The sequence below is a fragment of the Capricornis sumatraensis genome, chromosome 2, assembly GCF_032405125.1.
Source record: "Capricornis sumatraensis isolate serow.1 chromosome 2, serow.2, whole genome shotgun sequence".
NCBI classification, from domain to species: Eukaryota; Metazoa; Chordata; class Mammalia; order Artiodactyla; family Bovidae; genus Capricornis; species Capricornis sumatraensis.
In genome coordinates this window covers 179115971-179129282 of record NC_091070.1, presented here as the reverse complement: position 1 = coordinate 179129282, position 13312 = coordinate 179115971, and the positions used below count along the sequence as shown (strand labels likewise).

Here is a 13312-nt window from a genome sequence, read left to right as displayed (position 1 = left end):
CTCAGCTTATTGTGTTGTTAAATATATAATTGAGATTTTTCAGTTATTCTGATTTGCTTAGCACAACTTAATAAAATGTTGTTGTTGTTCAGTCACTAAGTTGTGTCCGACTCTGCAATCCTGTGGCCTGCAGCACACCAGGCTTCCCGGTCCTTCACTATCTCCCAGGGTTTGCTCAAACTCATGTCCATTGAGTCAGTGATGCCATCCAACCATTTCATCCTCTGAAACCCCCTTCTTCTCTTGCCCTCAATCTTTCTCAGCATTAGGGTCTTTTCCAGTGACTTGGCTCTTCACATTAGGTGGCCAGAGTGTTGGAGCTTCAGCTTTAGCATCAGTCCTTCCAATGAATATTCAGGGTTGATTTCCTTTAGGATTGACTGTTAGATCTCTGCTGCCCACCAGGCTCTCAAGAATCTTCTCCAGCACCACAGATCAAAAGCATCAATTTTTCAGTGCTCAGCCTTCTGTTAGGTTCAACTCTCAAATCTGTACATGACTACTGGAAAAACCATAGCTTATTAACATTAATAAAATAAAATGTTGCTGGATATTAATTCCATATCTGTTTTGGTATAGTGCAGTAAGACTGACCTGGGCTGTATTCCTGACCCTGTTACTTATTTAGCAATTCAACCTTAAGTAAATTACTTAATTTTGGTGAGCTTCTATTATTCTCGTCTCCTGCCTCCTTGTATAGCTATTCCTCGAGAAGCTCTGGATAACTTGGATGTTTTAGATAATAACAGTTTATACAGCCTTTATTAGCATCCTTAGCTTGACTTGGCCAGGGGCAAAGACAAGGGGCCAAGAGTCTTTTCCATCCACTTTTTACCTGTCCAGAGTAATAGGACTTTGCTTTGTCCTCAACAACCTGTATCAGGCACAACAGAACCATAGGGTCTTGCTGATACTTGGGCCCTACAACCACTCTGGACCAGGATCATTTTTAAGGCTTGATTATATTTGGCTTCTGGAGGCTGAATTGTAGAAATTGACAATTCATCTTTATCACACCCTTCTCCCTAGTGGCTCAGAGGGTAAAGCGTCTGCCTGCAATGCAGGAGACCTGGGTTTGATTCCTGGGTCCCCTGGAGAAGGAAATGGCAACCCACTCCAGTACTCTTGCCTGGAAATTACCATGGACAGAGAAGCCTGGTAGACTATAGTTCATGGGATTGCAAAGAGTCTGAGCGACTCTTTTTCCCTCTAATTTTCTCTTTCTATAACATCCACTTGTCTTTAGAAAAGAAGATCCTTCTTTCTTTGCATGGTAGATATTAGTGAAATAGTTTATAGCATAGATAACAGAGTGCCTAGCACATAATAGATACTCAAAAAATTCTAGCTACTGTTATCTTATTCTACAGGATATTCTGAAAGTGAAATGTCAGTAAGTTACTTAGACACGTGGGCCCTCAATTTCCTCATTATGCAGGAAGTGAGCAAATGCTTTTCACAGTCTTGCCTGATTCTTTTGCCATTGAGGCAAGCATTTTCAAGAAACATCAGGGGAAGCTATCAACTCCCCTAGGGATTCAAAACTCGTTTAATTCACCAAGACTGCACTCTCTAGTGTAACTGCCATGGTTATTATCACTTAAATTCCAGGATCATTTTGTAAGTGAGGTGACTTTGTATGATTTAGACACTCTTAGATGAACTACTGTGAATATTAAAAATGGAGCATGATAATTTTAGTAACACACTTTTCTCCTCAGTTGGAGACAAAGAACATGTTTACTTAGAGCCAAATATTTAAATCAGTAATTTCTGAGAACCTACTGTTGAAGTAAATTCAAAAGAAAATCAATGTATATGACTCCTTGACTGCATTAACTGACTAATTTAGAGGAAATAGTGGTGATGTATTATAGCTCTTAAATTTGAGTTAATAAATAATTCACTCTTTGAAGCAACCAGTTATCATTATGATTGGTTAATATCACTGGGTACTCATTGGATTTACAGCAATACAATGCCTCACTGTGGGTATTTATGGGCTTCCCTGGTAGCTTAGATGGTAAAGAATCCACCTGCATGCAGGAGACCTGGGTTTGACCCCTGGAATCCCTGGAGAAGGAAATGGCAACCCACTCCAGTATTCTTGCCTGGAGAATTCCTGAGGAGCCTGGTGAGCTACAGTCCATGGGTTGCAAAGAGTCACACACAACTGAGTGACTAACACTTTCACTTTCACTTTCATGGGTACTTATTAACATAATACCATTCAGAGTGGCAACTCTACTATTGTTAATAATATACTCAGTATAAATTCTCAAAGATTGAGCTAGAAATCAGATGATAATTTGCTAAGATGCTTTTTTTGTCTTTTGTGTTTTTCACAAGATGCTACTCAATCAGTTTTTCTTCCCAATTAAATAGCGATAATACCCAAAATGATGCCAATGCCAAGGAATTCTGGGTAAACATGCCAAATTTGATGACTCACCTAAAGAAAGTGTCGGAACAAAAACCCCAGGCTACGTATTATAATGTGGACATGCTCAAATATCAGGTAAGACTGTTTATATGGCCAGGGTGCCTCTTTCATATTACAAATGTATATTTTGTCAACTTTAAAAAAATGTACAATGTGAGAGTTGTGAGTCAGGTTTTATTTGGGGCAAAATTAGGACTATAGCCTTGGAGGCAACATTTCAGATAACTCTGAGAAATTGTAACAAAGAAGTAGGAGGGAAGTCAGTATATATTTGATTTTGGTGAAGGGAAAGTACATACAATTAAGCACATATTTTTTGGCAGGTTTCTGCTAGTCTTATGAAGGTTACTGCTACTCATGAGGAGCAGATATTGCTGTAGCCACGCATTCCGGGAAACAAACTCACTCAGAAGGACAGTGCAGATAGTGGAGTGCAGTTTATTACACCGGCGGGCCCAAGGCAGAGTCTCCTCTTAGCCAAGGACCCCCACCAGCGTTTGTGAAAATCTTTTATACCCCATGTGTACGTGTCTGAACCCACCACTCCAAATTCCTTGAGACTTACATAAACCAAGGAAAATACAATCCCAATAACCCCATCATTCACATGCTATGTGCTCATGTGCTCAAACAATTAGCCAATAATCAATAAATCCGAGGTTACACTCTGATTGATACAGAAAAATTTATGGCCTGTATGGAGGAAGGGGTGATTAGTGTATGTTTTCTCTCAGGCGATGAGTAACCTAGATATGATCTTCAAGGTTCCCCTGTCTGGAGGGGGTCTTATCCTTCTGTTGTTGTTTTCATAGGCACTAAACACAGAGTTCAGAGTTCATTAGAAAGGTGGCCGAGCATGATCAGCATGAACAGGCCTAAGATGGAGTCCAGGCCCTATGAATTCCTTCTTCAATATCACCATGAAGGATTTTAGTGCTTTGCTAGATATGAGGAGAACTAGGCTCATAAAATCAGCTCTGAAAAATATCTAACTTTCAGAAGACCTGTTCTGCTGGTTTTCCCCAGACCACTAAGTACCTCATTTCTGCTTTCCACCATTAAACTTCTTTCAGGGGCTGTTGAAAATCAGCAGTTACAGCGGCACATGATTTAATCCTTGTAGAGGTAGAAGGCAAGTGCCAATTTGTAGTTGACAATTCTCGCATACTTAACATTAAATAAAAGTAAAGTAACATTTCTTTAAATATTACTTAAAGCTATAATCTATAAGAATATAGAGATCATAAAAGGCTGTGTAGAGGCTATTTAGAATATTCATACATTATTTGAAACTTAAAAGTAAAAAAAAAATTATTCAAATTTAGGGAAACATGCCACAAAAATGAATTTGCAGAAAACTATGTCAATTAAGATTCCAAATATTGACAAAATAGTTTACCGTAATTTTGTTAAGGGGGCTTCCTAGGTGGCAGAGTGGTAAAGTATCTGCCTGCAGTGCATGAGACATGGGTTCAATCCTTGATTCAGAAAGCTCCCCTGGAGAAGGAAATGTCTACCCACTCCAGTATTCTTGCCTGGAAAATTCCATGGGCAGAGGAGCCTGGTAGGCTACAATCCACTGGGGTCACAAAGAATCAGACACAACAGTTTCTAAACAAAATTTTGTTAAGAACATTACTGTACTAAAATCTGTTATTTTAAACAACTAAATGTAAGTTAAGTTGGATTTTTAAAAATAAGATGATAGTCCCACAAAATAAATTCTAATGAAACTTATCTTAAGAAATAATTTAAGGTTAACATTAACAAATTGAAAGATAAAGACCACATGAATATCTCAATAGATGCAGAGAAAGCCTTTGACAAAATTCAGCATCCATTTAGGATAAAAACTCTCTGGAAGGCAGGCATAGAAGGAACATACCTCAACATAATAAAAGACATATATGATAAACCTACAGTAAACATTACCCTCAATGGTGAAAAATTGAAAGCATTTCCCCTAAAGTCAGGAACAAAACAAGGGTACCTGTTCTCACCACTACTATTCAACATAGTTTTGGAAATTTTAGCCACAGCAATCAGAGAAGAAAAATAAATGAAAGAAATCCAGATTGGAAAAGAAGTAAAACTCTCACTGTTAGCAGATGACATGATCCTCTACACAGAAAACCCTAAAGACACCAGCAGAAAATTACTAGAGCTAATCAATGAACATAGGAAAGTTGCAGGATATAAAATTAACGCACAAAAATTCCTTGCATTCTTATACACTAATGGTGAGAAAACAGAAAGAGAAATTAAGGAAACAATTCCATTCACCGTTGTAACAAAAAGAATAAAATACTTAGGAATAAATCTACCTAAAGAAACAAAAGACCTATCTATAGAAAACTAGAAAACACTGTTGAAAGAAATCAAAGATGACACAAATAGATGGAGAAATATACCATGCTCATGGATCAGAAGAATCAGTAGAGTGAAAATCAGTATACTACCCAAAGCAATCTATAGATTCAATACAATCTCTATCAAGATACCAAAGGTATTTTTTCACAGAACTAGAACAAATAATTTCATTAATTTGTATGGAAATACAAAAAACCTCAAATAGCCAAAGCAATCTTGAGAAAGAAGAATGGAACTGGAGGAATCAATCTGCCTGACTTCAGGCTCTACTACAAAGCCACAGTCATCAAGACAGTATGGTACTAGCACAAAGAGAGAAATATAGATCAATGGAACAAAATAGAAAACCCAGAGATAAATCCATGCACCTATGGGCACCTTATCTTTGACAAGGGAGTCAAGAATATACAATGGAGAAAAGACAATCTCTTTAACAAGTAGTGCTGGGAAAACTGGTCAATCACCTGTAAAAGAATGAAACTAGAATACTTTCTAACACCATTAACAAAAATAAACTCAATAAACTCAAAATGGATTAAAGATCTAAATGTAATACCAGAAACTATAAAACTCCCAGAGGAAAACATAGCCAAAACACTCTCTGATATAAATCACAGCAGGATCCTCTATGATCCACCTCCCAGAATACTGGAGATAAAAGCAAAAATAAACAAATGGGACCTAATTAAACTTAAAAGCTTTTGCACAACAAAGGAAACTATAAGCAAGGTGAAAAGACAGCCTTCAGAATGGGAGAAAATAATAGAAAATGAAGCAACTGACAAAGAATTAATCTCAAAAATATACAGCAGTTCATGTAGCTCAATACCAGAAAAATAAATGACCCAAACAAAAAATGGGCCAAAGAACTAAATAGACATTTCTCCAAAGACATACAGATGGCTAACAAACACATGAAAAGATGCTCAACATCACCCATTATCAGAGAATTGCAAATCAAAACCACAATGAGGTACCATCACATGCTGGTCAGAATGGCTGCTATCAAAAAGTGTACAAACAATAAATGCTGGAGAAGCTGAGAAGAAAAGGGAACCCTCTTACACTGTTGGTGGGAATGCAAATTAGTACAGCCACTATGGAGAACAGTGTGGAGATTCCCTAAAAAACTGGAAATAGAACTCCCATACAACCCAGCAAATCCCACTCCTGGGCATACACACCGAGGAAACCAGAATTGAAGGAGACATGTTTACCCCAATGTTCATCACAGCACTATTTATAATAGCCAGGACATGGGAGCAACCTAGATGTCCATCAGCAGATGAATGGATAAGAAAGCTGTGGTACATATACACAATGTAATATTACTCAGCTATTAAAAAGAACACATTTGAATCTAATGAATTCTAATGAGGTGGATGAAACTGGAGCCTATTATACAGAGTGAAATAAGTCAGAAAGAAAAACACCAACACAAGATACTAATGCATATATATGGAATGTAGAAAGATGGTAACAATGACCCTATATGGGAGACAGCAAAAGAGACACAGATATAAAGTATAGACTTTTGGACTGCGGTAAAAGGCCAGGGTGGGATGATTTGAGAGAATAGCATTGAAACATGTATATTACATATGTGAAATAGATCACCAGTCCAAGTTCGATGCATGAAACAGGGCACTCAAAGCTGGTACACTGGGACAACCCTGAGAGATGGGATGGGAGGGAGGTTGCGGGGGGAGATTCAGGATGGGGGACAATTGTACACCCATGGCTGATTCATGTCAGTGTAAGGCAAAAACCACTACTATACTGTAAAGTAATTAGCCTCCAGTTAAAATAAATTAATTAATTTTTAAAAAAGGAATAGTTTAAAGTTAAAAGAATGTTTGGTACAACATATTACAGGATATAAGAACTTTCCTTCTGTGTTTAGGATTGCCCTTTACCCAAGATTATTACTGATCTAATAATCCTGTTTCAAAACAGGATTCTACAGAGCCTGAGTATCCCACTGATTCCCAGTCACGTGATCTCCTAGGTTATTTTTTGAGCATTGCAATTTTTGTGATTAAATATGCTCAAATTATTTTGCTTAAGATGAGGAAACTAAATTATTACTTTTGAAAGTTGCACTTTTTAATAGAAATCAGTACATCCCAAACATGAGTGCACTTTAAAACCACCAGGGGAGTTAAAAAAAATGCTGATTCTGAGTTGGGCTTAATTATAGATAGATACCTATATTAAAATTTATTTATAGATAAATAGAGATGGAGATAGGGAAGAAGAGAGGGTTAGAGATAGTGATGACAGGGACAGAGACATCTTCTGAGCCCTGACACTCTCAGAGATTTTTTAAAATTAGTTCAGGATGTGACCAGTTCAGGCGCTCAGTCGTGTCTGATTCTTTGCGACCCGATGAACTGCAGCATGCCAGGCCTCCCTGTCCATCACCAACTCCCGGAGTTTACTCAAAACCATGTCCATCGATTCAGTGATGCCATCCAACCATCTCATCCTCTGTCATCCCCTTCTCCTCCTGCCCTCAATCTTTCCCAGCATCAGGGTCTTTTCAAATGAGTCAGCCCTTCACATCAGGTGGCCAAAGTATCGGAGTTTCAGCTTCAACATCAGTCCTTCCATGAACACCCAGAACTGATCTTCAGGATCAACTGGTTGGATCTCCTTGCAGTCCAAAGGACTCTCACGAGTCTTCTCCAACACCACAGTTCAAAAGCACCAATTCCTTGGCTCTCAGCTTTCTTTATAGAAATGATCATATACATGATCACTGGAAAAACTTGACTAGATGGACCTTTGTTGACAAAGTAGTGTCTCTGCTTTTGAATATACTGTCTAGGTTGGTCATAACTTTTCTTCCAGGGAGTAAGCGTCTTTTAATTTCATGGCTGCAGTCACCACCTCCAGTGATTTTGGAGCACCAAAAAATAAGATCAGCCACAGTTTCCCCATCTATTTGTCATGAAGTGGTGGGACCAGATGCCACGATCTTCGTTTTCTGAATGTTGAGCTTTAAGCCAACCTTTTCTCTCTCCTCTTTCGCTTTCATCAAGAGGCTTTTTAGTTATTCTTCACTTTCTGCCATAAGAGTGGTGTCATCTGCATATCTGAGGTTCTTGATATTTCTCCCAGAAATCTTGATTCCAGGTTGTGCTTCATCCAGCCCAGCATTTCTCATGTACTCTGCATAGAAGTTAAATAAGCAGGGTGACAATATACAGCCTTGACGTATTCCTTTCCCGATTTGGAACCAGTCTGTTGTTCCATGTCCAGTTCTAACCGTTGCTTCCTGACCTGCATACAGGTTTCTCAAGAAGCAGGTCAGGTGGTCTGGTATTCCCATCTCTTTCAGAATTTTCCATGGTTTATTGTGATCCACACAGTCAAAGGCTTTGGCATAGTCAATAAAGCAGACATAGATGTTTTTCTGGAACTCTCTTGCTTTTTCCATGATCCAGCGGACGTTGGCAATTTGATCTCTTGTTGCTCTGCCTTCTCTAAAACCAGCTTGAATATCTGGAAGTTCACGGTTCACGTATTGTTGAAGCCTGGCTTAGTGTCTTTAGAGCATTACTTGACTAGCATGTGAGATGAGTGCAATTGTGCAGTAGTTTGAGCATTCTTTGGCATTGCCTTTCTTTGGGACTGGAATGAAAACTGACTTTTTCCAGTCCTATGGCCACTGCTGAGTTTCCAAATTTGCTGGCATATTGAGTGCAGCACTTTCACAGCATAATATTTCAGGATTTGAAATAGCTCAACTGGAATTCCATTACCTCCACTAGCTTTGTTCATAGTGATGCTTCCTAAGGCCCACTTGACTTCACATTCCAGGATGTCTGGCTCTAGGTGAGTGATCATACCATCATGATTATCTGGGTTGTGAAGATCTTTTTTGTACAGTTCTGTGTATTCTTGCCACCTCTTCTTAATATTTTCTTCTGTCAGGTCCATACGATTTCTTTTTTTTTTTTTTAGGTCCATACGATTTCTGTCCTTTATCGAGCCTATCTTTGCATGAAATGTTCCCTTGGTGTCTCTAATTTTCTTGAAGAGATCTCCAGTCTTTCCCATTCTATTGTTTTCCTCTATTTCTTTGCATTGATCACTGAGGAAGGCTTTCTTATCTCTCCTTGCTATTCTTTGGAGCTCTGCATTCAAATGGGTATATCTTTACTTTTCTCCTTTGCATTTTGCTTCTCTTCTTTTCACAGATATTTGTAAGGTCTCCACAGACAGCCATTTTGCTTTTTTGCCTTTCTTTTTCTTGGGGATGGTCTCGATCCCTGTCTCCTGTACAATGTCACAAACCTCCATCCATAGTTCATCAGGCACTCTGTCTGTCAGATCTAGTCCCTTAAATCTATTTCTCACTTCCACTGTATAGTCATAAGGGATTTGATTTAGGTCATAACTGAATGGTCTAGTGGTTTTCCCCACTTTCTTCAATTTAAGTATGAATTTGGCAATGAGTTCATGATCTGAGCCACAGTCAGCTCCCGGTCTTGTTTTTGCTGACTCTATAGAGTTTCTCCATCTTTGGCTGCAAAGAATATAATCAGTCTGATTTCGGTGTTGACCATCTGGTGATGTCCATGTGTAGAGTCTTCTCTTGTGTTGTTGGAAGAGGCTGTTTGCTATGACCAGTGCATTCTCTTGGCAAAACTCTATTAGCCCTTGCTCTGCTTCATTCTGTACTCCAAGGCCAAATTTGCCTGTTACTCCAGGTATTTCTTGACTTCCTTTTTGCATTCCAGTCCCCTATAAGGGAAAAAAAAAACCATCTTTTTTGGGTGTTAGTTCTAAAAGGTCTTGTAGGTCTTCATAGAATAGTTCAACTTCAGCTTCGTCAGCATAACTGGTCAGACCATAGACTTGGATTACAGTGATATTGAATGGTTTGCCTTGGAAACGAACAGAGATCATTCTGTCATTTTTGAGATTGCATCCAAGTACTGCATTTCGGACTCTTCTGTTGACTATTATGGCTACTCCATTTCTTCTAAAGGATTCTTGCCCACAGTAGTAGATGTAATAGTCATCTGAGTTAAATTCACCCATTCCAGTCCATTTTAGCTTGCTGATTCCTAGAATGTTGATGTTCAGTCTTGCCATCTCCTGTTTGACCACTTCCAATTTGCCTTGATTCATGGACTCAACATTCCAGGTTCCTATCCAATATTGCTCTTACAGCATCAGACCTTGCTTCTATCACCATTCACATCTACAAGTGGGTGTTGTTTTAGCTTTGGCTCCATCCCTCATTCTTTCTGGAGTAATTTCTCCAATGATCTCCAGTAGCATATCAGCCACCTACTAACCCAGGGAGTTCATCTTTCAGTGTCCTTTCTTTTTGTCTTTTCATACTGTTCATGGTATTCTCAAGGCAAGAATACTGAAGTGGTTGCCATTTTCTTCTCCAGTGGATGACATTCTGTCAGACCTCTCCACCATGACCTGTCTGTCTTGGGTGGCTCCACACGGCATGGCTTAGTTTCGTTGAGTTAGTCAAGGATGTGACCAAGGTGTACATATTTTTACAAGACCTCTGAGTGATTATAATGCACCCCATAGGCTGAAAATGCACCCAGTGGGCTCACATGTTGTAAGGAAACCATTGAACATGAAGTGTCTAATGAGCAATGCTGGTACATTGCTCAAAAATACAAATGGTGTAACATTTTTCTAGTAAGAATAGTATTGTCTAAGCTTTAAACATCATTATGACAAAGCCTAGAAGGTAGACAGAATTCACCTATTGCAATATGAATGTGATGTAAAGTATTAATATGTAGGCAAGAGAATGAATTCAGGAATTAAGTCAGCTTCCCTACTGTCCATTGACCTTGGACACTTAATCTCCCTGAGCCTCAGTTTCCTCATCTGCAAATAAGGATAAAAATGATTCTCAGCTAGGTATTTTTTAAGCTGTGGAGAACTAACAGCTTAACATATTTCAGAAGTAGCCCTAAGTCTGCCATTTTGCTTTAAATGAGAAATCCCTTTTGTTGTGGTTTAGTTGTAATGTTGTTATTGTTTTTCAACAATACAGGGGATTAGGTGGGAGGCATTATTAGCACTTTGGGGAATCACTCTCAAATCAAAGCAAGTTTACTTTCTGGCTACCAGTAGCACCCTCCCCAGTAACTGAGCCAATCATATGTCCATAAAGCCCCTCATTGGGCAGAGGAACTACTATGAAGTTGAGAACTCCTGCCAAGGAGAAGAGTGTAGAAATGGCAAGGGAGAGTGAGTCTGCTCTTCTTTTGAGCTCTTAAATAACAGACTTCTAAATAAGAGTTCATTTGCAGAGGACTGGGCTGCTAAAAATAAAGTATAGAAACTTTATTATAAGGTTAATTATAGAGATAATTGTAAAGTTTTAAAACTTTTATTATAATGACCATCTAACTAAAATTATGTCATCAAAAGCCATGTCTTTCATTTTATAAAATGATCCGTGTCTGGTTTTGTTTCCAAATCAACCATAACCGCTCTGTAAGTGCAGCCTGTCTTCAGGACCCTTCCCCATGGTGTCCATATGTACAGGCATTGCTAAGCCAATAAAAAGCTGTTTATAGTCTTCAAAATCATCAGAACTCATACTCCATGAATAAAACTTCAAGACTACAGACATCACCCACACAACCCCTGCAGTGCTCATATACTTGTAAAAGGTAGAAATAATAACCTTGCAAAATTTTCACTGTGGATCCAAGATTCAAGTTGGTATTATTGTTTTATAACTTTTTGCTGATTCTTCAAATCTGACTCTTCCTTAGTCAAATTCACAGTTGTTTCTAACTAGAATTGACAGTAGACTGTAGAATGCAGTACTGCCAGTTAGAAAATCTGGGTTTAAGTCCTTAAAATGGCAAATCCAACAAGAGTAATCATAACTTGCTTTGTCTAACTCGCTATTTGTGAAGAGCAAATATGATAAGAATATTAATAGGTTACATGTATTAAAATGTTAATTCCTTATTATATATTAAGCACTATGCTGAGTGTTTCATATAAAACACCTTCTTCAATCATCCTAACATCTCTAGACATAAGTATTATTCTCATTCCCAGGACTTCTCTAGTAGTTCAGTAATTAAGACTCCAGCCTTCCAGTAAAGGGAGCATGAGTTTGATCCCTGGTGAAGGTACTCAAGGGCTTCCCAGGAAGCACTAGTGGTGAAGAACCAGCCTGCCAATGCAGGAGATGTAAGAGATGTGGGTTTGATCCCTGGGTGGGAAGATCCCCTGGAGGAGGGCCTGGCAACCCACTCCAGTATTCTTGCCTGGGGAATTCCATGGATAGAGGAAACTAGTGGGCTAGAGTCCATAGGGTTGCACAGAGTCAGACACAACTGAAGCAACTTAGCATGCACACATGAGGATACTAAGATCCTACATACCACATGGTGTGGCCAAAAAATTAAAAAGTAAATATTTTAAAAAGTTATTATCATTCTCATTTGGCAGATGAGGAAATAACAGAGGAATAGAGAGGTTTTTAATGACTGGTCCAAGATCACTCAGCTTGGAAGTGACAAGCAGAACTCATACTGAGATATATCTGAAAACCCAAAACACTAATTTGAAAAGATACATGCACCCCAGTGTTCATAGCAGCATTATCTACAATTTGCCAAGGTACAGAATCAGCCTGTTTCTATCAACAGGTGAATGGATAAAGAACATGTGGGATATATGTATATCTATATGTATACAGTAGAACACTATTCAGCCATAAAAAGAATGAAATTTCACTATTTGCAGCAACATGAATGGGTTTGGAGGACATTATTGGAGAAGGAAATGGCAACCCACTCCAGTGTTCTTGCCTGGAGAATCCCAGGGACGGGGGAGCCTGGTGGGCTGCCATCTATGGGGTCACACAGAGTCGGACATGACTGAAGTGACTTAGCAGCAGCAGCATTCTAAGTGAAATAAGTCAGACAGAGAAGGACAAATACTGTATCACTTATATGTGGAATCTTAAAAATACAACCAACTAGTGAATATAACAAAAAAAGAAGTAGACTCACAGATATAGAGAAAAAGCCAGTGGTCACCAGTGGAAGGGCATTGGTAGGATTTTCAGAGGTACAAACTGTTATGTATAAAATAAGGTACAAGGATATATTATACAACATAGAGAATATAGCCAATACTTTCTAGTAACTATAAATGGAGTATAACTTTTTAAAACTGTGAATCACTATGTTATGTACCTGTAACTTATATAATATTGTACAGCAACTGCACTTCAACTTTAAAAAGAAAGAACTCACACCCAGGACTATCTGCCTTCTTGGCCTCAGCTCCTAAGCACTGTTATACCATCTGCCTAACTGATATGAAATGAATTGTAAACTCTAAAGTGCTATGAAGATTTTAATCATTGATTTTATGTTTTTAATCTGTGACTGTTTACCCGAAGCATCCAAATCTCACTTACCCATCATGGTGACATTTTTTTTACTGACTGCTCATTTGTGAGCAGCACAAGGATCT

At 38.6% G+C, this 13312-nt stretch overlaps 1 protein-coding gene across 1 annotated transcript in view; it reads left to right on the top strand.

Moving 5' to 3' along the window:
• SGIP1 (SH3GL interacting endocytic adaptor 1) overlaps nt 1–13312 on the top strand; it is a 156065-nt gene that overhangs the window by 139442 nt on the left and 3311 nt on the right. The window contains exon 21 of the mRNA XM_068961192.1: nt 2386–2518. Within this exon, the coding sequence (XP_068817293.1) occupies nt 2386–2518 (133 nt within the window). The remainder of the gene's footprint in view (nt 1–2385; nt 2519–13312) is intronic.